At 40.9% G+C, this 23,777-nt stretch overlaps 1 protein-coding gene across 1 annotated transcript; it reads right to left on the bottom strand.

The window, feature by feature from the left end:
• Positions 1–219: 219 nt before the first annotated feature.
• Positions 220–22,459, bottom strand: smu1b (SMU1 DNA replication regulator and spliceosomal factor b). The gene is made up of 13 exons (XM_036564764.1): positions 22,305–22,459; positions 21,308–21,518; positions 18,410–18,562; positions 16,388–16,498; positions 14,097–14,174; positions 13,444–13,572; positions 11,644–11,763; positions 10,334–10,450; positions 8,422–8,549; positions 4,455–4,581; positions 4,174–4,341; positions 3,015–3,167; positions 220–1,782 (listed from the first exon to the last, which is right to left on the bottom strand). Exons 1-13 carry the CDS (start codon positions 22,328–22,330, stop codon positions 1,684–1,686), a joined length of 1,620 nt encoding a protein of 539 aa, XP_036420657.1. The 5' UTR covers positions 22,331–22,459; the 3' UTR covers positions 220–1,683.
• Between the last annotated feature and the right edge of the window lie 1,318 nt (positions 22,460–23,777).

Here is a 23,777-nt window from a genome sequence, read left to right as displayed (position 1 = left end):
CACTGAATATGTTGGATTGTAAGGAGCAGAAAACGAAACCAGCTCTCTTAAATACGTTGTTTTTTGCTGATGCTGAAAAATGAACTTGTACTTAATAGCCATTTCAAGTGGAGGGTCAACAATTAGGTTTTATGTTGTTTGAAAACAGTGATTCCAGTAATGTATATAACAGAATTACAGTTCAAATTAATTATTGAGGCAAAAACACAAATAGGAAAGTAAGTAGGAACAATAAGCCTTTATTGAACCATTATGGCAGAGAAACTCTGGCAACCTGAGACTAAACCTGGCCTAAGTGGCCTGCATTTAAACAAACCACCATAGAGCCTATCTGCACTGAAAATGCAAAATACTTTCGCCTTCATTTCCAAATGTATATGCAGGTGGAAATTTGACCTGTAAGTCTAACAGTGTGTTGGCAGTTTTCTCACATCACATGCAGTTAGTTTTACTTGTACAGCAAAGTCAATACCTGCCATAAAAATAATTGTAATGAAGCTACTGGACGTAAACCAGCTAGATAATGAAAGGATAGAAAATGTATCCGTTTTTCACTTTGACCGCAGGAATGAAATCGTTTCGTTTTCCGGTACTTAATGAATTTACATAGTAAAATCGCCTTAATCCACTGTCTATAAACATAAATGAGAACGTCTTCGATGATATAAATACCAGAATATTAACGTAATACGTACAATACGCAAACATACAGCATATTTCCATTGTTGCATAACCAAGGTCATCTTGCATGCAAGTGTAAGGTCAAGTGTTAAAACACACCAAGCCTTCACACAAGAATTATACTGAAATAGACCATTTAACCATGTATCCACATAAAAATGTTCATTATTAGATCTAATACTGGGTCCGTTCTCAGGCCTCATAGCAAACTCCACTAAACCTCTCCTCCTTCCGATGGCTTTCGTAATAAACTTGCACTGGGAAGCTACGTGTTCTCACTGGTCGAACAACCCCAGTCCTTTCATGTTCCGGCCAATAACCAGGAGTGATGCCACTGAAGGTCTACAAAGGCTATGTCTAGTTGAGACAATGTCAGGAGGAGAAAAACCAGTTATGTGTAGTGTCATACGGCTACACCTGGCATGCATACACTGACATAGACGACGCTACAGATCCCTTCACGAAGAATATGTACCCTATGTTCATGCGGTGGAGACGTGAGAGGAGAGATGGCTTTGTAAAGTGAAGATGATGCACAGGTCCTATACTCTCTTTGGTCTCCTTTCGTGGCATAGTTCATTTCTCTGTCTGGTTGTCCTCACTTTTTGCGTAAATGTATAGCCTGGATGACCAATTTTATAGTCTGACCGGTATACCTCTGAAATGTTGACCTCCATGTTTCTGAATTCCTCACTGAATTTCCAGTAGATCCAGACTCCTTTGGGTGATTTACAACAGATGATATGTGGATTAGGTGAAGATTAAGTTGAATTGTTTTTTGTTGTTTACCACTGTCGCTTCTAGATTATTGGATAAATGAATCTTTTGAATCTTATGAATCTTTTATCACCGAATGGAAGACTTTCAAATGTCAGACTAAATACTGATACATAACTCCAGAGGACCTGTATGTACAGGGGTACCACAGAATCAGCACTTGGAACCACTACACAAACGCAGACTATGTAGTTCATATAGTATACGCTGCTGAGTGGAAGGGCTTCAGGGTTTCCAGAGCTTCAGCAGGCCGTCCTCGCTGTAGGTGGCGATAAGGTTCTGATGAGGGTGGTGGGTTATGCCGATCACATCTTTCTCATGCACCTGTTGAGGTGGACATGTTTGTGTAATTAGGGGCTAGTATAGAATTGAGCTAGCAGATACTGAAGAATACTTAAAGGGGTATTCTGGCCAACAAATAGCATTTCAAATTTTGTGATGCATGTAAATTTTTGTCGTGATCTGCTGCACAGAATTGCATCTCTCAGCCTCATCAGTTTGACTGAATCCTTCTTTTGGTTTTGTCAGTATTTCCTCTCACTACAGTACCCAGCATGCATCATCCAAATATGGCATACAGCTACTATGAATCCCTTCATCACTGCTCATGTAGGAGCTGATGAATACAGTTGTGACAGTTAGCTTCCTAGCTGTCATGCCCTTTTTTCTGCATTCGCCAGTTAAAGTGTGCCGACTAAACTAAACTAATCATTTTAAACAGCCTGCCCTCATGTATTCACCCCAGAGCCATTGTAGTTCCTCCCACCTTCAGGATGCATCGCCAGAAGGGTGTTTCCCCTTCCCTTCACTCTCAAGATTACAGTGGCACCACTGTAGACGGGCCAGTTGTCATGTTTACAACAGATGTAGCACTGGTTAAATTGACCATTTTGGCCAGATAGCCCCTTTAATGTCTTTCAGATACATTGACAAATCCCTAAAGACTTTCATACTCACTTTATTTTAAAGGTGCAGTATAGCTTATCCACAGATGCTCAAACAATGGCTACAAATTGGAATTTAATAGATATTAAGTTGAACATCAGTTCAAGACATGGTGATCATCTACAGAGCATCTACTGTGGACAATTACCAGACTGAAGAATAGAGAAACCGACCATGTCAATTCCAAACTATAAAGTGGGCAAGAATTACTACTGATACATGACTGCAAGTAGTCCTTTCTACTAGGGCTGAAGCTTAATTAATTCCACAATAAACCTCTCAACTATTATTTGACCAGCTGAGTAACTATTTTATAGTTCCCTCTCACTTTGCCCCCATCCACAGCACCAGTCATTCAAAGATTGCAGTTAAACCACAGAAGATGTTCTGTCATAACATTTCTTGTGGTGAACTGCAGTCTGTTAGATTGACAGTGTTTTACCTCGGCATTATAGAGGGTCTTTGATTGTCGTCAGCTTTTTTCCATAATTGATGTCGCTGTCGCTAATTGACTTTGCTGACTAACTGTCACTTGCATTTGCTTTGGGAATTTAAAAACACAATTCCTCAAGACTAAAATGGCGGACGCTGTGGACTGGAATGACTGTTACCGTGAGAGTTCTCTCCAGTTTGCCGGTGATGGTGCTGAACGAATAGAGCATATAGTCTTCTCCCACGCAGTAGATCCACTCCCCGCGAGGAGACAGTGTGCAGCACACGAAGTCTCCCCCCTCTCTCACGCCTGAACTGAAACTCCTCAGCACCTTGGAAAGTGAGAGAAGAGAGAGAGAGAGAGAGAGAGAGATAATGAGAAGGAGGAACAGGAAGAAAGAGCAAGAGAGCAGATGGAGTGAAAGATTGAGGAGGAGGAAGTGGGTTCAGAGAGCAAGTGAGTCAGCAAGCAAGCAAGAGAAGAAATGAGTGGGAGAGACAAACGTCTCGGCCTCCAGGGGATTCACCAGCTAGTCGTCAGATAAGCCCAAGACACTGCGTTGTATTTTAATGCCATTCTCTGAGTATATTAGCTCTGTAAATCAGTGGATTTCCCATTGTCCTGGAGTGTCCTTGCTCTGCAAATTTACATCTGACGAATTAGTTAATTAAAAAGATTTTAAGAGCATGTGAAACACCAAATGTTGCTAGGAAGCAAGAGCTATTAGGTAAATGCACAAAATCAAGCCTGTCCAACAGGAGAAGACTTAGGAGACATCCCTATTGGTCAGCCAGAAATTGAGTTCAGGCTATAGATACTCCCAGGGTTGGGAGCCACTACTCTGGGTACAACTCTATAACCCTAAATTACAATAAATCAATTATTCAGATGTGAACAAAGTTGTTTAGTGTGGTTTGATGTGAAGTAGTGCATTGTAGAGAAACTCTGCAGTTTCTTTATCATGTCGAATCTCTTAACAGTGGTGAAGGATCCATTAGAGGCATTAAACTTCCTATCACCACTAATGTGAACAATTCTGACTCTGAGTTTCTCTAGAACCGAGCATTTCACATCAAACTACTTTGAATGACTCTGTCTACATCTTAATTATTAAAGGGGGGGCTCCTCTTTAAGGACTAAGGCACCTCATAATACTAATCAGATTCCTTTGTTTGTTAAACAGGAGAGTTCATAAGAGCAAGTAGATGATGCTTTATAGAGATGGAATGAATACTTGCACTTCATGTTAGAAGCTCTAGTGCTCAAATGCAGGCTTGTGCATTAGCCATGATTAAATATAAACCGTGGATGGAAGACATCTGTTGTTTGATCATTACCTGGCCGTGGATGTTCATGACTACCACCGTATTGGTCCTGTTACACACCACAAAGTGCTCTGGGTTTCTGGGCACGAGAACAACGCTGTTTACTGTGATGTCTGCTCCCTCGGGGACGTCTGGCGTTTTGATGGTGTTGGTGCAGTCAGTCGTTTTTGCGTTCCAGATCTGAGAAAGGGGCGTGTGTTTAAGAGTGGAGAGCCAGTGTTGTAAATGACTCAACAGAGGTGGCATCTTTAATCCGGCAATCAGGGTAGATTAAAGTAGCAGCGCAGATTTACCTTGACGGTGCCGTCCGCCGAAGCGCTGATGATGTAATGGCCATTGTGCGAGAAGGCAATATCGTTTATGCAGGACGTGTGGCCTCGGAACTCCTTCAGCATCTTTCCTGATTTCAGTCCGTGAAGTCTGACGAATTGAAACAGTTGTTAGACATAATCTGTATCTCTTACAATGTTTAGGGCAAAGCCTGTTGTAGGTCGTAAACCTTAGTACTGAAACATTACTTAATTACTTAAGCTTAAATTAAAGGACCCTCTTTATTTGGATAGCATCTACAGATGCTCAGGTTTGTAACAAACTATCAGGAGAACCTCCAGGATTACAATTGGGTTTAGATTTTGGATTGAGGTTAATGCAAGTGATTAAAGTTCATAGGTATGGAAAAGCTATGGTAATGTTAGTAGTTATTTAGTTGAAGGTAGGTTAAGGACAGGCATCTGCATGGACTATCCAAATAAAGCATCTACAATGATAATTTAAAAAAAAATCATGTTTCTAATGATTAAAGGGAAAACCCTTTCTTTACCAATTTAAGGGTTTTCCTAGAAACTTTACATTTATGGGGAGGTTTTATAAACTTGAAAAAGATTCTTCATAATCACACATTGCATTCACCAAAAAAAGGTTCTCTAAGGAATCATCCACTGAAGGGTTTTTAGGGGAAACAAAAGTGGTTCTCTTATGGCAACGCACAAAGAAAGAACCTATTTTGGCACTTTGATTGTTAAATGTTGACTTGACAGTGGCACTGCATGGGTTGAAATTTCCTGGTGTAAAGACTAGGTAACCCCCTTCTGATTTATCTTGAAAGTGAAAGTAAATTCTGAAGGACTACAAATGCTTGTGGGTGGATACTTAAGGAGCTGTTTGATTTTTTTTTATTCACTAGCTGCCTTAATTATTCTTTTAACAGAGAAAAAGTTTGGCGACCAGTTAAAGTTAGATCATAGTCACCAGTGTCACCAGTGTCAGCCCGCACCCCAGATGTATTAATTTGCATCTAGATCAGCGGCTAGCAGATTGTTTTGAGCGCGAGGACTTCCAATGATTGTGTAACATTTATGTAATGCATGCTGGGAATTGTAGTGAGAGAACACTGATGGACAAAAACACAAAAACAATACAAAACTGAGAATTCTGTCAAATGAGGCAGGGATGCAACCCTGCACTATGCTAGTATTAAGCTGAAATTCGCCTTTAAGAGTGTAATTGTATACTTAAACGGCCAATTTCATCTTAGACTTAGACTAAATGGGATCTCTAATGGTAAAACAACATTGACATTGCAAGTTTAGGCTTAATCCACGTCCAGAAAACCAGCCCCAAATGTGCTTCATTTCATAGCATAGTTAAAGGACAACCCCTAAACACTGGTCCTCATATGCACTTAAACATGTTACTGAGCCAAATAAGAAATATGTGATGATGTGACGGTGATGATATTCAAGCTTATTCCCACCTTTTTTATGCCTAGATACCATAAATCACACATTTACTGCTTCTGAATTAAAACTCCATCCACTTGCCGTCTTCTAGCAGCTGAAGACAGATACGTCACAGTACAAAGCCCCTTAGAAAAGAAACGAAGCTTCTACATGCCCGTGTGATGCCCGTTCGGCATTCACGTGTCCCATCACGCGCAAAATCCAATTCAGTGCGGACGAGGAGGAGTCTTTGTTTGTCAATAAAAAGCCAATCACAGCACCGCCTCGCTGTTTCTTCCTCTTCTTTCTCTCTCTAAGGAATTGGCATAGCGAAACATCTGCGTCTGTCAGCCCCTTTCCTGGGCGTTTAAGATAGGAATAGAAACATATTATCTGCTCTCTCGCTTGATCTCTCTCTGCATCCCCACCCCCTACGCCCCCCCCCCACCCCGTGCACGTGGAAAATCGCACTTCCTTTCCGCCCACACACACACAGACACACACCGTGAGCGTAGCACTGACACTGCAGAAACTGCCGCAGTCTGGACATTTAGAATATGAGAGAGAGAAGGAGTGGGAGACACTGGGTGCAAACATGTGCTCAAAGTCTTCCAAATGATGCCGGGCGCTGAGGGACGGGTTCATTTCAACTCCTCCTCCTCCCCTTTTTCCATCAGCCTGCCTGTGGTCTATCAGCTGTCTTGGACACTCTGGGGTGTGCTATGAACTGATTAAGATTTGTGATTCATCGACCAACGAAGAAGGAAATGGTTATACATGAAACAAAAAGTGAAGGAAATGATTATTTATAGATCGGTAACAACTCAAAAAACGATTCGAGGGCTTGAATGGGATGCGTTGGCCTGAATGAAAATTATAACCATCATTGCATCTGTTGAAAACATGCCTACTCGCATCCTACAGTGGCGCTGCGGTAGTCTCTAGATTGAGATTTTCTGGTTTAAAGAATAGAAAAACCCACGTCTGATGATGTATCTTGAAGGTGGGAGGGACATTTGAAAAAATATGACTACCTACATGCTGTGTTGAGCTGGCTATACATAACCTCACTTTGGCTTTCCTCAGGCTGAAAGGCTAAAAACTTGTATCTGGTATCTGTTTAGTGCTGAGTAAAGACAGACTCGCTGTTTTCTTTGCTATTTTGTTAAACAACCAAGGTAAGAGTTATACTAAAGCTAATTTGGTTGTGTTTATTAGCCTATAGATTAGTCAGGATTGGTTGACACCACAGGGATTTGCCAGTGTGATGTAAATGATGTATTTGTGTAGTGCATGGGTATTGTAGTGAACATGATGAATTACAGCATGAGCATAATATAAAATTATGAAATATGCCAAACCAATGAGGCTAAGGGGCATGATGCTGGACTACACAATACACATTATAACATCCATATGGACAAAAGCATTGGGACACCTAATTATTGAGTTCAGGTGTTTCAGCCACACGCATTGCTAACAGGTGGATAATATTAAGCACATAGCCTTGCAGTCTTGATAGACAAACACTGGTAGTAGAATGGATGGAGTGCTGTGACAAATCACACTTCTCTATCTGGCAGTCTGATGGGTGAGTCTGGGTTTGTGAATGCCAGGAGAACATTACCTGCCTGACTGTATTGTGCCAACTGTAAAGTTTGGTGGAGGAGGGATAATGCCAAGGGGTATTCCCACAGACACACTCCAACATCTTGTAGAAAGCTTCCCAGAAAGGGAGAAGCGGTTATAGCTGCAAAGCGGGGACCAACTCCATATTACTGCCTATGGATTTAGAATGGGATGTCATAAAAGCTCCTGTAGGTGTCCCAATACTTTTGTCTATATAGTGTATTAAACTCTCGTTTTAGGCCAGAATGCTCCTTTAAATTCTTCGCATGGTTAAATGGTTCTGTTCATTGGTGAAAACAATTCAAAAAGTTTTTTTTAAAAACCTTTTTAAAAACAAGCAGATTGGTTAGTTAATTTAAATTCTACATAGCTACTGTGAAAACAGACAAGCTAATCCAGTGTTTAATGTTTTTTCCTGCTCTAACACAGTTAGTTCTACATAACTTAGAAGTTCTTAGAGAAATTCTTAGAAAGTCTGTTGGAGCCAGACCAATGTTAAAGGGCTCCAGGACCAGTATTGAGAACCTCCAAGTTATTCAGAATGAAACTGAAATCAAAATCTGGCAAATTAGTACTGTTAAAGTTCACCACTTTGGCTGCCATCGTCTTTTTGGTCACTAGCACCTAATTGCATACTTCAAAAGCAAAGAGACAAAACCTAAAGGAGTAATAAACGTGAACACAATGTTGCTGCACTTGTAACTGTGAAGCCAAACAGCTGAACCTCTAAAAAGAAATGAAATGCAGTGTTCACACAAAGCTCCAGGGGAACTGAGCAGAGCAGGCCATTATGAAGATCATAGTGAGATCCAGATTGTTCTTTTACCACCTTCCCCTGAGTGCAATTTGGGAGAAAGAGAAGAAATCCCAGCATGAGCAGGGAAAGTGCTAAAGTGGTAGTGTGGGTTTAAACCTGATGGTGTGGTCAAAGGAGGCACTCAGTAGCTGACTGTTGTCCTTGCTGAAGCAGATGCAGGTGACGGCCTCGCTGTGGGCTCGTTCAAATTTGCGCAGGCATTGTCCATTGTGGATCCTCCATAGCTGGAGAAAGTAAAAAAGAGAGAGTTCCCTCAACTGATCCACTTTCTGCTTGCTCACTGTGTGCAGTGCTTGTTTTGTGATGTGGGCTATTCATAACTCTTTAAATCTGGATCTTTAATCCAATTTTTTTCTGGTCCTGAATTTTATGAGAGGCAGTTAACCCCAATCACAGTAGCCATAAAATGCAATTTGTGCCTGTTTTGGAGGAGGTCCCTCAGTTAATCTATAAATTCCATATTCATGGAATATGATACCAAGAAAGCTGCACTTGTGCTGCCCTTTTTACCTCGACACGGCTGTGTTTGTGGGGTCCTCACCCCTCCTCTTTCACCGTCATTGCTCGCTAGCATCTCAACATAAAGTCACAACACTGAAAAAGCCAATAGTAACCTAGTTTATCTAAAAACAGAGTTACAGAGGAAAATATTTGATTATATTCATTAAAATATGAGTCGATCTCGATTCTCCCAGCAGAATGGCAGAAAAAGGCTGCCTGAGCCAGGCCGAATGGCTACCTGGTGTTACACCAGTGATTACAAAATCCAGGACTGGAATCTGGATTCAAGGTGCGGATTTCAAGACCTCTAGGCTATGAGCTATACTTTGGCCACTTTATTAGAAATAGCGTCCTTGCATTTCCCCATACTGGCCACTTTATAAGGTCCGGTTCCTATATAGGTTCACTAGACGTACAGTGTTCAATTTGTACATACTAGATGTACAATTACACACTTTATTCCTGCATGATTTGTCCATCATTGGTCAGTTTCTGAGCACAGAACCACTGCTGACCAGATACTACTTGAGTGCTTGATCATTGTCAGCACAGCAGTTATACTGACATGGTAGTGGCATAGTGGTGTGCTCATGAGTGTATCAGGCACAGCGGTGTTGCTGAGGGTTTAATAATAATAATGTTGCAAATAAGTACGGTTATTCATTATGCTGCAATCAAATACATAATCATAGCACGTATGAAACAGAGTGAATTAGGCTTCCACTCTAAACAGATGAGGACAATATCCATACTGAACTAGATGCCAGTGAACAGAAATCAAAAGGAACTGATAGTATCGACTCTTCTGATATTGAATCGCTTTAACTCTAGGTGTAAAGCTGCTCTGGCTGCCTTCAGGTGCTTTAACTGCAGCTCCGGTAGAAAGAGTTAGGCCACAATTGTAATTAGATGCAGCTGGTTTAAAACGATTAAATAATGAATTGACTTGATAGCAGCATTAATTAAAGGTAGCCCGCAGACACTTTTGTCCCTGTGAGAGAAGCTCTCCAGCTTATGCAGCCATGTTGAACTTCCTCAGCAGCAGCTAGCCTCAGCTCAAATAGAGCTTGTCTTGAGATGAGCTGCACTTCACAGTGTACTAAAGATAATGTTATCAAACTCTGCAGATGCCATCATAGTAGCCTAAATGATCTATGTAACATGTAATGCTGTGGTACTTTTTACTAATCCTTTCTTATTTTTACATTATAACCCAGTAATCTGTGCCTTTATATATTTATACTATGATTCAAGCCTGGTCTATAATCACAACTTAGCTTATTGCTTCCTTAAAACATTAACTTAGCATACTGTTAGCCTGATAGCAAAGAACTTGGCATACTGCCATCCTAGCATTTTTTCTTTTAAAATTATTATTCTAGTAAAACAGCTTCTGCTTTAGAAGTGCTTAAGTGACACCAAGAGAAAGCCCTGTGTGGTTCAGCGTTACTAACTTAACTACGTAACTTGGCATGTAGCTATACTAGTCTAGATGTTCTAGACGTACCTGTATTTTGCCGTCCTGGGCTCCGGAGGCCACCATCTCAGTGTCGTGACTCACTGCCAGACACAGCACAGCCTCCCCCATCATCATGAAGTTATCCTGATCCTGGTACTTTAGATCCTACACACCGGAGACATAGGCACACATGCACCGCTCAATCACACGCCAAGCCAAGGCTAAGGAACAAAAATGCTTTTACTATTGGTGCTGCTTTCGATAGCATGGCTCATTTGTGGGAACAGTGCTTGTCACTAGCAACACAAATTAGCATGAACTAGCATGAACTAGTGTGGCTTGCTTCCAAAATGTTTTTGAAGTACTGCTACAGGTGTAAAATGTATGTTAAATTTTAAAGAAATGTTATTAATTTGTATTATTTTTATGCCCAAGAAGCTAATAAATGGCCTAACGGTGTCTCTAGTTAGCTGCTAGTAAACTAGCTTGTATTTCCTTGCAGAGGTAGACTTGAGAAGGATTTCAGTAGCCGAGTTTCAATTTGTGTTGACAATGGTAGACATGTTCACTTGACTGTTAGATTGCTAACAGCACTGTCCAAACATCGCTAACACATCCGTAAGTTCATTCATATGCTTAGTTTTAAAATTTTGGGCCGTGAAAATTTTAAGACTATTTTGTGACATCAAAAATGAGCTCCTATGCACAATACTGGTAGTCATTCTTAAACAAAAGTACTGAGAATGTCTATAGTATACAGAAGTACACAGTCTCTGTTTTCATTGGGAAAATATGAAATGTGCTGTTGTAACAAATTTGAGTTCAGGGGTTCTCTAAATATCTTGATTGGGATCAAATCCACATTTTTACAACAGTCAGTGGCAATAACTGTAAGTTTCTGGTTGTATCTTTAAAAAAAAAAAAAACATAAAAGAAACAAATATAACACATAATGGAAATAGATTTGTAACCTGTGTAACAAACTCAGACTCTTCTCAAAGTCTTCTGACTGTAAAAGCAACAGCGAAGGAAGTCGGGCAACATTATTTTTGGATGCCAGTGTGAGTGGACACGTGTGGGTGGACGTCACGGAGCGTTTAGGTGACCCATATTTCTACCCCTTGGAGAGTTCAACAGTAACCATGCATACTCCTGAGAGAAAATTAGGCAGCACTAAATGGGGAAACACATTTTTCATACCCACATAACAGCCCGGGACACCCATACATGCTCTGTGTGGCGGTTGTGTTACTATGCTGTGCTTTCAGAAGGACATATGCAGTGTGCACACTTACAAATGTTAATGGAATAGAATTTGAAATAGAAATTGAAGTAAGCTTTTGACGCTGCGGACGCACCTTGGATATTTTACCAGTGGTGAAATCCCAAACCTCAATGAAGCCATCGACAGATCCCGTGATCAGGTACTGGCCATCTGGGGAGAACCGGGCACATTCCACGTGGGACTTTGGACCAAACTGTAATGTATACGAGCACATTTTCTTGATGTACTGTGTAAAAACTGTAAAAGTTTCACAGTTAACATTTGCTTAAAATGCATACAGTACCTATATGGAAACTAAGTTGCAAAAACAACTTGTTTTAAATTCATCATGGTTGGGATCATCTGACTGACCATTTATCCCACGGCCGTTTAGCCTGCTCATTTACACTGAAGTCATAGGGAGTTCTGCTACTGCAGACAGTCTGTATTAAAGTTACTGGAGCCGAAGATATGGGTAAAACAATTCAACGTTGTGCTGTTCCTGGCTGTCAGGAATAAATGATATCACTGGAGCCTTCCAAATGATCCACACATCCAAAAGGAGTGGCTGAAGCTTTTTATTTTCCTGAGGGTTTCAGTGGCTGTGGGGATGCACTGATTTGGGAATTGGGAGAAGATGCCAATATATGATATTTTCAATGTAAACAAATGCCGATGCGGATACATTTAAGTGTAAAAACTGGGAATGGATCCACCTGGATTAACATTACAGTGGAATGTAGCATTGATTTGTGCAGCAAGATAAATAAAATCCAGACAGTCCAACATTATGCATTTCTGCATCAAATATAGGTTTGAAATACCTGTCAAATCTAAACATCCATCTGCCAATACTTTGATTACGATTTCATCGTCTACCCCTACTTCTTAGTTTGCTCCATATATTTCAGCCCACACTGCTTTTTGAACAAGGCACAATGCAGGGCGGCCAATCAAATTTATCATGCCTGGTCCCACACAAATATTATAAGCACATTTAAAGGGGGAAATACAAGTAAAAATGGCCCATATAAAGACAATTTAGCAATTAGCATCATAACTCTGATTATACTTGCTAAAAGTCCACAATATAACATGAGCAAGGAAAGTATCCCTATCCATTAACTGAAGAAACACCACTTGAGTACTTTATATTCAAGGCTAAGTATCAAAGATTTCAACTGTACTTCACTAGAAAAGCTAAAGCACTGTTCCACAGTGTGGGCAATGGAACAAGCGAATCTGCATAAACACAGTCCACCACCAATGCACCAATGCATTTACATACACCCACGTTGCAGTACAATGCTAAGTGCTAAAGGTCTGCCTTGTTTAGGAGGGGAGAGATAGTGGATGGGGAAGCGAGAGACAGATGGGCCGAGTTATTGTTACCCCGAGTCAGACGCTTCACTGTGGTAGCATCAATCAGAATGTGCAGTGTGCCAGCATGAGCGGCGAGGATACAACAGGAAGCTTCGGGCCTCTAAAGCAATTATACATGTGCGCGTGAGAGCCAACCGGTCAGTCCACTTCACCCCATGAATACAGAATTTTTGGACTCAAGGTGGCCACTGGCACAACACGCAGATGGGCTTTAGCTGCTCTGCTTAGCTCTCTGGCCTTGAGCTCAGGGTCAGCAATATGGCTTACCCTGTAATGTAAACACATTACCAATTAAAGCTAATACTGGCCAGTTAGCATGAAATAATGATGCTAACTTGTCCATGCTAGCTCCAGTTTGGAGTGGACAAAGATGCTTCAGAGCGGATTTGAGGTAAGGTACACATGATTTGAACCAAGAAACCGAAGTCTTAGGTCGGTGGCTTCACAACTGGGATTTACTGATAGCTAGCCGTTAGCTAACAGTCTACAGCTGCTGCAATGGGTACCGCACCTTAATGAGGCGGCAGAGCTGAGTAGGGAAGCGCTCCTCTTCCAAGTCCTTCATCATGGCTTTGCCCCGGAACAGGTCTATTGACATGCCGGGAGGCAGGAGACCCTGGTGCTGCTGCCATTTCAGAGACTGGGAGAAAACGGAGCCAAAGAACAAGGGAGTGGAAAGAAGCGGTGATGGAGAGCAGAAGGAAGAAGAGTTACGGTAAGAACAGAGGATCAGGCAGAGTGAAAGAGTGGCACTACAACACAGGACACCCGACAATATGTCCTGTACTGGTTTTAAAGCAATGTACAGTACTGTGAAAAAGTCAGAGACTGACCTCTGTTTTTTTTAAGTTCCTTCAAAATGATTGAGTAACATTAAGTACCAGGTTTCTGTGAAATACATATTTCCAGATTTTTTCTTTATGCTGCAGAATAAATTACTTAATAGCCATTTTGACTGGAAATTATATGAAGGGTGGTCTCTGACTTTTGCACAGTACCAAGTTGGGGGTGTGGACTGTCATAAACAGGAAATGAAGACAGGAACCAGATAAATAAAATGAAAAGCGTCTGTTATTTAGGTCATACAAATAAGAGCAGATGTTGTTTAAAGTGTGTCAATGTGCTAAATCTGTAAGAAATGCATCATGTTCTAGTTCCACTTACCAACAATGCTAATGATCCAAACTGTCTGAGCGCTTTGGTCTCCTGTAACCTGTAGAGGGCGCCCTCACATATACGACCCTGTGATGAGAAGAGTAGCTTTAGCAACCTAGCTTCACTTCCAGGAATACAAGACTTCATAATATTTGTGACTTAAAGCTTAGTGAAGAGAGGTAAGCTATATCTGATGTACAACCCCATTTCCGAAAAAGTTGGGACGCTGTGCAAAATGTAAATAAAAACAACATTCAGTGATGTGCAAATCATTTAAACTCTGTATTTCATTGAAAATAGTACATAGACTACAAATCAACTGCTGAAACAGAAATTTTATTGTTTTCTGAAAAATATATGCCCATTTTGAATTCGGTTCCAATAACACGTTCCAAAAAAGTTGGGACGGGGGGCATGTTTACCACTGTGTGGCATCACCTCTTCTTTTAACAACACTCTGTAAGCGTTTGGGAACTCAGGAGACCGACTGCTGTAGTTTGGAAAGTGAATTGTTTTCCCATTTTTGCTTAACATAGGATTTCAGCTGCTCAACAGTTCAGGGTCTCCTTTGTTGTATTTTTCATTTTATAATGCGCCAAATGTTATCAGTGGTGCCAGGTCTGGACTGCAGGCAGGCCAGTTTAGCACCTGGACTCTTTTAATACTGAGCAATGCTGTTGTAATACATGCAGAATGTGGTTTGTCATTGTCTTGCAGAAAACATCAAGACCTTCCCTGAAAAAAAACGTTGTCTGGATGGCAGCATATGTTGCCAAAACATGTATTGTTCAGCATTAATGGTGCCTTCACAGATGTGCCAGTCACCCATGCCATGTGCACTAATGCCCCCCTATACCATCATGAATACTGGCTTTTGTGCACTGTGCACTGATAACAAGCTGAGTGGTCTTTAGCCCGGAGGACACAGCGTCCATGATTTCCAAAAAGAATTTCAAATGTTGATTCATTGGACCACAGGAAACTTTTCCACTTCCCCTCAGTCCATTTTAAATAAGCTCAGGCCCAGAGAGGGTGGCAGCATTTCTGGAACCATTATATATGGTTTCTTCTTTGCATTTAAGAGTTTTTATTAGCATTTGTGGAAGCAGCACCGAACTGTGTTCACAGACAGTGGTTTTTAGAAGTGTTCCTGACCTATAATCTGAAGTAACCTATAGTTATACTAATTGCTCATATGTTTTGTATTTGATGTTAAAATGAATATGTATACAGCTAGTAAGATTAGTGTCTGAGGCTAGACACTTAACACATACAACCCTTGTGATTCAGATGACAGGATTACAGGATAATTTACTCTTTTTCTTAACATAACCCCTAAATTCATAGGAATGTAGTTCAAATTTTAGTCACTCCTTATTCTGGCTAAACAAACTCTGCGTTTTCGGACTAAGTTAATCTCTGCATTTTTTTCTTCAGTAATATTGATGGTGAAAATGGTGTAAATAATTACATTTCTAAGCTCTTCATTTAAGCTTAGCTCCTCCATCTGCTTAGCACTGGCCACTTTCAGCCCTAGGATAACATGGTGTAATTGTTTTAGTCATTGTAATCAACCAAAATTACAATAGCCAAAACAATTACATCATATTGTTTTATATATAATTTTGATTTTAAAGTATGTAAATGAGACAGTCATACAAACCATTTGTTGTTATTTTCAGGAGACACTAGGCCACTCAGATATGTCACTGGCATAAAAATGCTGACACAGTTTTGATATCTTTATGAATTTGCACATTTTTTGAACAAAAATGTACTTTTACTTTGTACTTAGTTACTATTGTGACTTTTACTTGTCAGCTCAAATACCTTTTCATAAATTGTTAGACTAGAGTCTCTGTGACCTGAAAATGCAAGAATTGTGCTGTTTCATTCTATTGCTTATTGCAGTATATTTTTTAGCGCTGTTGAACTCCAACCTGCCCAGGGTGTTTCCTGCCTTCTGCCCTATTGAAAGCTGGGATAGGCTCCAGCACCCCCACAACCCAGAAGGGTAAGCAGTTTAGATGAAGTGGCCAAGCTCCCTTTAAACTGGCTCTCCAGAGACCACACACTGCATACTGGTTGCTGATCTGTTTCAGCTGGGTAGATCCCTGATTACCACCTGACTACAGAATCAATCAGAGGATTTGTTTGAGATACAAGGAGAATTTTCAGACCTGAGCACATGTGGCGTGTGATTTATATGGAGAATACAGACAGAGATATAATAACAGGATATGGAGTGACTTTTGGGTTGTTTTCCACACTGAATAACTGGCTGATAAGAAAGAACCCACCTGTCCAAGCAGAGCCATGAGACGAGAGGGTGGGACCACGCTGACCTCTTCAGTCAGCGCCTGAGCGATAGCTTGCCTGCGTTTCTCTTTACTGCTGCCCTCTTGGTAAGCCTGGAGTGGGACAGAATTGAAAACAAGGAACACTGTAATGGTGATGATGATGATTTGTGTATTTAGTGGTTCAACGTTTTTGAGTGCAAATGTCTGCAAATGAGGATTTCATGTGGATTTTCTTCACTGGCTTCACTGAGTTTCATGTCATTTGGGATTTAAAAGAAAGATTTACATCGTTTTGTAATATTAATGGATTTGTAAGGTGGATTTTAAACTGGATTTTAAAAAAAAACAGTACTTAGACCCGTTTTTAGCATCACTGTTCTGACTGTACGCTCCCCCATGGCCTGCTTTTGCTTCTGTTTTAAGTAGCAGCAACTTATTGATGATTGATGTGGTCTTTGGACGGTTTACCCAATTACTGCTGAGGTATCACTGTTGGTTAAGTCAGAATAAATCTATTCGCTGATCTGTTCTCTATTTCCATCTGGAGATGTGACCCCAAAAAAAGGCTACACTCATAAAAAAGATGGTTCCTCAAGGTTTCTTCTCCAAGACAATGGTTCTATTTAGAATCATGAGCTCTATATAGAGCCATTTCATGCTTAAAGTGTTCCTTGCATGGTGAAATGGTTCTTCAGATTGATGGAGAATGTGGTGCCTATGGTTCTGTATAGAACCTTTTGGAAAAGCGTTCTATAAAGCACCAAAAAGGGTTCTTCTATTGTTATGATGTCAAGCTTATAACAATAGAAGTACCTGTTTGGTCCATTTCACCATGGAAAAGCAACTATTTAACCATGAAATGGTTCTATATAGAACAAATATTACATAGACCCCCTATATTATTATTGGCACCCCTGGTAAAAATGAGTAAAAAGGTTACTAAGATATTCACCCCTAGAATTTTTTTAAAAGAAAATGTAACTGAAGCATTTTTCCACTTAAATTTTACTGTTTTACGTTGACCACAGTGTCTAGCAACTCTCAAGCAGTAATCCATGACGTCCTGTTTCACTGGGGTACATTTAGGAGATGACACAGAGGTCAAATTCCCTTCATCATTCTTCAACATGGGAAAGACAAGAGAACACAGTTCAAATAAGGGAAAAATGTGTTGAATGGCTATGAAAAAAATCTACTCACCTGAACATGCCCAAATCTAGAGTTAGGGCAATATTTAACATGTTCCAATCAACTGCAACTATGACAGACTTGCCTGGACAATGACCCAGTTTATTTTGCCTCCATGCACAGTAAGGAAGATATTAAGAGAGGCAAAGAATTCTCAAGGATCACTGTTGCAGAGTTACAGATAAAAAGTAGCATCTTGAGGTCCCCAAGTCTCCAAAACTACCATCAGACGCCACCATATCAACAGAAAAACGGTTTACTGAACACAAAATCAAGCTTCTGCCATGGCCATCTCAGTCCCCTGATCTGAAACCTGTAGAAAACCTGTAGGGTGAGCTAAAGAGGAGAGTGCACAAGAGAGGACCTGGGAACCTGGATTATCTGCAAAAGAATGGTCTCAAATTCCCTGCTGTGGATTCTTCAACCTTATAAGATATTTTAGGAGAAGACTAAGTGCTGTTTTCTTGGCAAAGGGAAGTTGTACAAAGTATTAAATGCAGGGGTACCAATAATTGTGGGGGGGGGGGCTCTATACATATATACGTATACAGACATGATATTCAGCTTCCTAGCAGCAATGTTAGCTATTAGGCTTTCTTCTGCTTTAACCAGCTTGCTGGGGAAAAAAAACCCCAAATGTTCGCTTCAGGTTTTTCAAAAGTTCCTCTCACCTTCAAGATTCATCATCTGAAGGAGGTTTTCTTAGTCTTTAAAACAAAAACTCTCTGGACTGTTGTGGCACCACTGTAGAAGGCCATTAGGTATGTTTACAACACTTGTAGCACTGGTTAACTTTTTCATTTTCGGTCGGGGTGCCTCTTTAAGAGTACTTGCCTCATTTGCATCAAAGTGCGGGCTCGTGAGGAGGGTTTCCAGCTTGGAGTAGCGCTCAGGCTGAGTGTGCTTCAGCATGATCATGGGGTCTGTTTGGGTCAGTAAATAACGGGCTGCTCCCAGCTCTTTTAGCTCAGTCAGCTCCAGCACCACCTGGACATAGATGTATGAACAAATCTCTTAGTTCCAGCTTGAACAGTACAGGTAAACATAGACATGTTTGTATAGTACAGGGGTCGGCAACATGCAGCTCTTCTACTGCCCTGTTGCGGCTCCACAGCAGAATTAGATTTTTTGGTAAAAATAAAATAATCATCCTTTGCAGTAAAACAAAGCTCTGCTGATCGTTCTAGCACAGTTTCAACAATAATTTGCCTTAAACGCTGGAGTTAACCCTGAAGGTTGGCATGCAGAATGCTGGTCGCCATAGCAACACAAACAGTCTCACCTAGCTAGCAGCTAACAAAAAGGCAAAGAGAGAGATTTAAGACGAACATCGATAATTTGGAGATGAATGAACTTATTAGCGTTTATAAGCACTGCAGCTGGTTTATTGATACGTTTAATCTGCAATGAGAAACTGCCAAACACTAAAAAGTTGTGAAGCTGTCAAAGTCAGCTCCTCATTCGCCAGATTCTCATTTTAGTTTTTTGCGTTCCACCTTAAAAGTTGCAGCAGTTACATTCTGGTGCCTCAGGCATCATTTAAGGTGGAATGGGAAAATTAGAACAAGAAGCTGGTGAATGAGGAGCTGACTTCAACCTTGTAAAAAGTTGAACATCGAGAGACATTTTACAAGAAACTATTTTACCTCTGAGGAAAAGTTTCCTGCCGGAGATGCGAGAAAAAGCAGCTATAGATGAGCTAAAGCTCAAAGCAGAGTGTTTTCGTTTATATTATATTTTTTAGCCTATATTAGGACAGTAGCACACACTGAGACATATTTACAGCGACGATAGTAAAATGTTACCTAAATATATAGACATAAAATTTTGTGGCTCCCAAAGCAGACTGATTTTTGTTTTTGAAAGGTCAAATGGCTCTTCTTAATATTTGGGTTGCCAACTCCTGCTATAACACTTCCAGTGCATAAAATAGAAATTCGGGGCAACTTCCTACAGCGCAAGAAATAGCAAACAATAGCAAAAACATCTGTAAAACAAGCTTAAAGTTGCAGGCAGCAAAAACTTCACTTCCAAAACAGGAAGAACTTATTAAGAAAGTTGTAAAGTAAAGGGATCATATTTGACAGCGTCACACTTGTTAACCCCTTAAATTATCCAGGATTCCATTCTTCACAAAAACCAAACAAGCCAGTTCACACTATTTCTCATGTAATTAATAAATACAACCTTTTGTTGTAATATGCCTGAGATCTTAAAAGGGGAATTCCCCTCATTTTTTGTTATTTCTGCATAATTAAATGGATAAAACGTAAACAAAGTCATTCAGAGTGATTTAGTATGAAATACTTCATTCTAGAGAAATGTAGTCAGAATTGTTCACAGTGGTGGTGATAGGAACCAGACGTCCTCCTTTAAAAGCTCCCTCACAGACAGTTATTACATGAAATGGTTATAAATACTCAGCCTGATGTCTGACACATTGTTTTATGATTTTCGCTTAAAACATATTTGTTTTATCCATTCATGGTGGAGGAGTATATACAGGGCGAAAGGCAAAATAGTCCACAAATAGTCCATATTTTTTTCTGATTTGCCACTATTTTACCATCATCAACATTACATTTTAAAACTGCGAAGACATGTATGAGTTCACTGGTGAAAATGAACATGGCTATATTTGTGTTATGGCCTTATTAGGCATCGCAGTGTCTGGTTCCCATCACCATTGTAAAGAAATCTGAACTGGTACGTTTTATTTACAGTGAATCCACTTTAAACTCACTCTGAATGGCTTTGTTTACATCTCAATGATTGAACTACGCAGAAATCATTTTTAAAAACCTCCAAAATTCCCATTTAATGCCTCTTAAAGCTACCTCACAGAAGCTATCGCATAATATGGTTACGAATTGGCTGTGTGATATATAAGATATTGTTTTACAATAGCTATGAAATCATCTATTGGCCTTAAAAATTATTTTTTTTTAATCAATTCATGGTAAAGAGGTGCATTTAATGCAAAATAGCTCCCATTAAAAGCTTATTTTTCAGATTTACCACTACTTTACCACTATCAACAAACTCAGAAGGCACATGTAGGTTCACTGAAGGTTTTGGATAATAAATAAAATGGCTATATTTGTGCTGCACACATTGTTACCCCTGGTTCCTATCATTATCACTGTAAAGCTCTACTATCCAAAACCATCAGTGAACCTACACATCTACTCAGTTTTTATTTGTAATGTTGATGATGGCAAAATAGCAGCATATCAGAAAAAATAAGCTTCCTTTGGGGACTATTTTGCCTTAGAATGCCCTGCATGTACCCCTCCGCAATGAATGGATTAAACAAGCATGCTTTAAGGCCAAATTCCTCTCAAATCTTTCATAAAACAATGTGTCATACATCAGGCAGCACCTTGATAACCATTTCATTTAATACCTTTCTGCGAAGGAGCTTTTAGAGGTGGACGTCTGGCTCCTGTCACCACCACTGCGAACAATTCTGACTTGGTAAGTTTTTCAATAATGAAGCACTTCACTTCAAACCACTCAGAATGACTGTTTACATCTCGACCATTGAATTATGCAGAAATTATGGAAAATTTAGGTGGAGTTCCCCTTTAAGGGGGTTCATTAATCTACAGTCAAACTACCTTCCATAGATTAAAAACTGATGAGTGAGGTCGGTCAGCACACAGTAAAAGCTTGTGATTGGTTAGAGAGCAAGGTCAATGTCGCGATGCCTATTTGGGTGGAGTGTCTCACCTGCTCGTACAGATCAATCAGCAGCTTATCCGGCAGTTTGAGGTACTGGATGGCGAGCAGCACCACGTCCCAGTGGCCGTCGTTAATGTCCGCGATGAAGCTCTCGATGCTGTCCACGGTGTGCAGGGACACGGTGGTCTCCTCCTGCAGGGCTGCCAGCGTGCGGTGCAGATTGTTCTCCTTCAGGTACTGCATGATCAGGCGGATCACGCTGCGCAGCCCGAGTTAAACACGGTTAAAACCCGAATTCTTCACAACGCCGCACTGCCATTAGTAGCGCACTCGACTAGTGTAGCGTGTATAGTATAACACAGTGCGGTACAGTACAGTATGTTGTTTTGGACGCAAACATGCTGTTTAGCGTTAGTTTTATGACTAGTGACGTAAACAGCAGCCTGCGATTTATAAAGGAAACGTCATTAATATAAATAACAACAATAGCAAAATAAATCAGAAGGATGCTTTTCGGTTATCCAAGGACGCTTACAATGGCCAAATATGTGCCTATGTGTGTGTAGGACCATTGCCTTTACTAAAGAACCCTTGCAGAACCTTTTTTTAAGAGTGAATGATGGAAACCTGTGGATCTTAGCAAAAAGGGTTCTTTGACTCGTGCCAGTAGAGCAACGCTTTTCGGTGCTAAAAGAGGTCTTTAAAGAACCACAAACTGGTTTAACATAGAGAAGAACAATTTATCCATGCAAAAAATACAGTTATGCATACATACCTACTTAGAATCATTCTAGATAAGAGAGCACGTGCAACTTTTAAGAGGCGTCCTAATGAGCTAATGAGACTGCAGCAACAGCAGGCTGACCAGTAGATGACCACAGCACAAAACAATGACTGACATGTAAATAAAGAATAATGCACCTATCTATCCATCTCTCTCTCTTTCTCTCTCTCTCTCATATATATAGATAGATAGATAGATATAATGTGTGTGTGTGTGAAGTACAGCAGTGGTCATCGCTCTCAGGGCTGGCTATTTACTCACTCTGCGGTCTCCACGTCCAGCTCCATGACTCTGTGAGCTCCTCACACTTCGGCCGCTCGAGCGCTAATGCGCGCAGCTCTTCCCGGCAAGCCTCGTGTCGATCCTGCGCCACGTGAACGCGCCGTGCCCGTGACCGCCCCGTCCACGTGCTGAAATCCCATCACTCTTCGAAAACTGTTGCAGTTTTTGGCTGTGGCGGGGGGCGTGCGCGTGTGACGCAAGCGGCGAGGGGGCAAAACAAAGCGAGAAGGAAAACACGCAGACCTGCCACGTTGCGAACAGGTGTGTGGTGCTGAAATGTGATTCAAAGCAAGAAGCTGCTTAGCATTCCGTCCATCCGTCCGTCCGTCTGCCTGTCTCATCTATCTAAATGAACCTCCTTCAGCCAAACCGCAGTGAGTGTTACATTATAATCATATTACAGTTATGAATAATTCACTGTGGTCATTCACAGCCCCCGACGCACAACCCCCCCCGCACTGCACATCAACTCATTAATAAGCACTAACAGGCTCAACTGCGTGTGTTAGAGCAGAGAAAGCGCTGAATTCGTGCTTATCCGAGGCAACAGATTTCTAGCAGAACTATTAACTCGCTCTCAGCCAATCAGCGTCGAGCTGCGGCGTGTCGCCGAGCCGCTGTCCAGGTGCTGAAATCCAGCGAGCGCCACTTTTTCGCGGCGCGCCATTGGACGGAAGCGAAGGCGTGGGCGCAAACACGCGCTCCCACCACACAGCGGACCTCCATACATGGTCCGGGGGGGTGGGGAGGGGGGGTTGGGAGTGGGTGGGTTTGGCGCTATTGTAATGTAATGTTCACGAGCAACGCAACCAGCAGCTTAAATCAGCACGTGCTTTTTTGGAGGGAAACCGTCCTCGACGCCCTCTTGTGGTCGACAAACTATTGCTGGTGGGCTCAAGCCAAAAGCCTCAGTGACTTTGCAAAGGAAGTGATGCGCAATAAGCACAAGTCACAATGAGAGGCACGTTAGTGTTAATACATATTCATATTAGCAGGAAATTAGCTAACACTGGCACATTTTACTTTTATGTTGATTAATGAGTTGCATGATATTCAGATAGATAGCAGGACTGAGCAAAATACTTTGAAAAAGTGCTGATGGCTGAATAGTGAATACACTGTCCTAAATGTAGGCCTTTTTAATTATGTATTCCATAACAGTACATTAAAAAGTTTATTCAGAATACATTTAGAATACATTTGCAATCCATCTTGGTGAGGCCCATGGACTTTTTATTTCATTGAATTCACATGATTTCTCACTGTTCTTGTTATTACATTAAACATTAATGTTTATTATTATTATTACATGAAAAATTTGCTTATCATTTAAGTGAAGTTCCAAAATCCTCAACTTTTTTTTTCTCTCATCATGCAACATGATGCCAAGCTTATCACTTGCAAACATATCCACTGCTGAGCACCTTATTAGTTTAATCATCTCTCAAAAGA

Source organism: Colossoma macropomum, unplaced genomic scaffold (assembly GCF_904425465.1).
Source record: "Colossoma macropomum unplaced genomic scaffold, Colossoma_macropomum, whole genome shotgun sequence".
Lineage (NCBI taxonomy): Eukaryota > Metazoa > Chordata > Actinopteri > Characiformes > Serrasalmidae > Colossoma > Colossoma macropomum.
Note: the sequence above shows the minus strand (reverse complement) of the source record. Positions and strands in the feature narration are given on the sequence as shown.

Coding starts and splice junctions, on each gene's coding strand:
- smu1b (XM_036564764.1), bottom strand. CDS start 22,330: ATGGAGCTGGACGTGGAGACCGCAGA. Junction 4,342..4,454: donor CGGCGGACGGCACCGTCAAG/GTAAATCTGCGC, acceptor CCCCTTTCTCAG/ATCTGGAACGCAAAAACGAC. Junction 1,783..3,014: donor AACTGGAGAGAACTCTCACG/GTAACAGTCATT, acceptor CCACCTCAACAG/GTGCATGAGAAAGATGTGAT.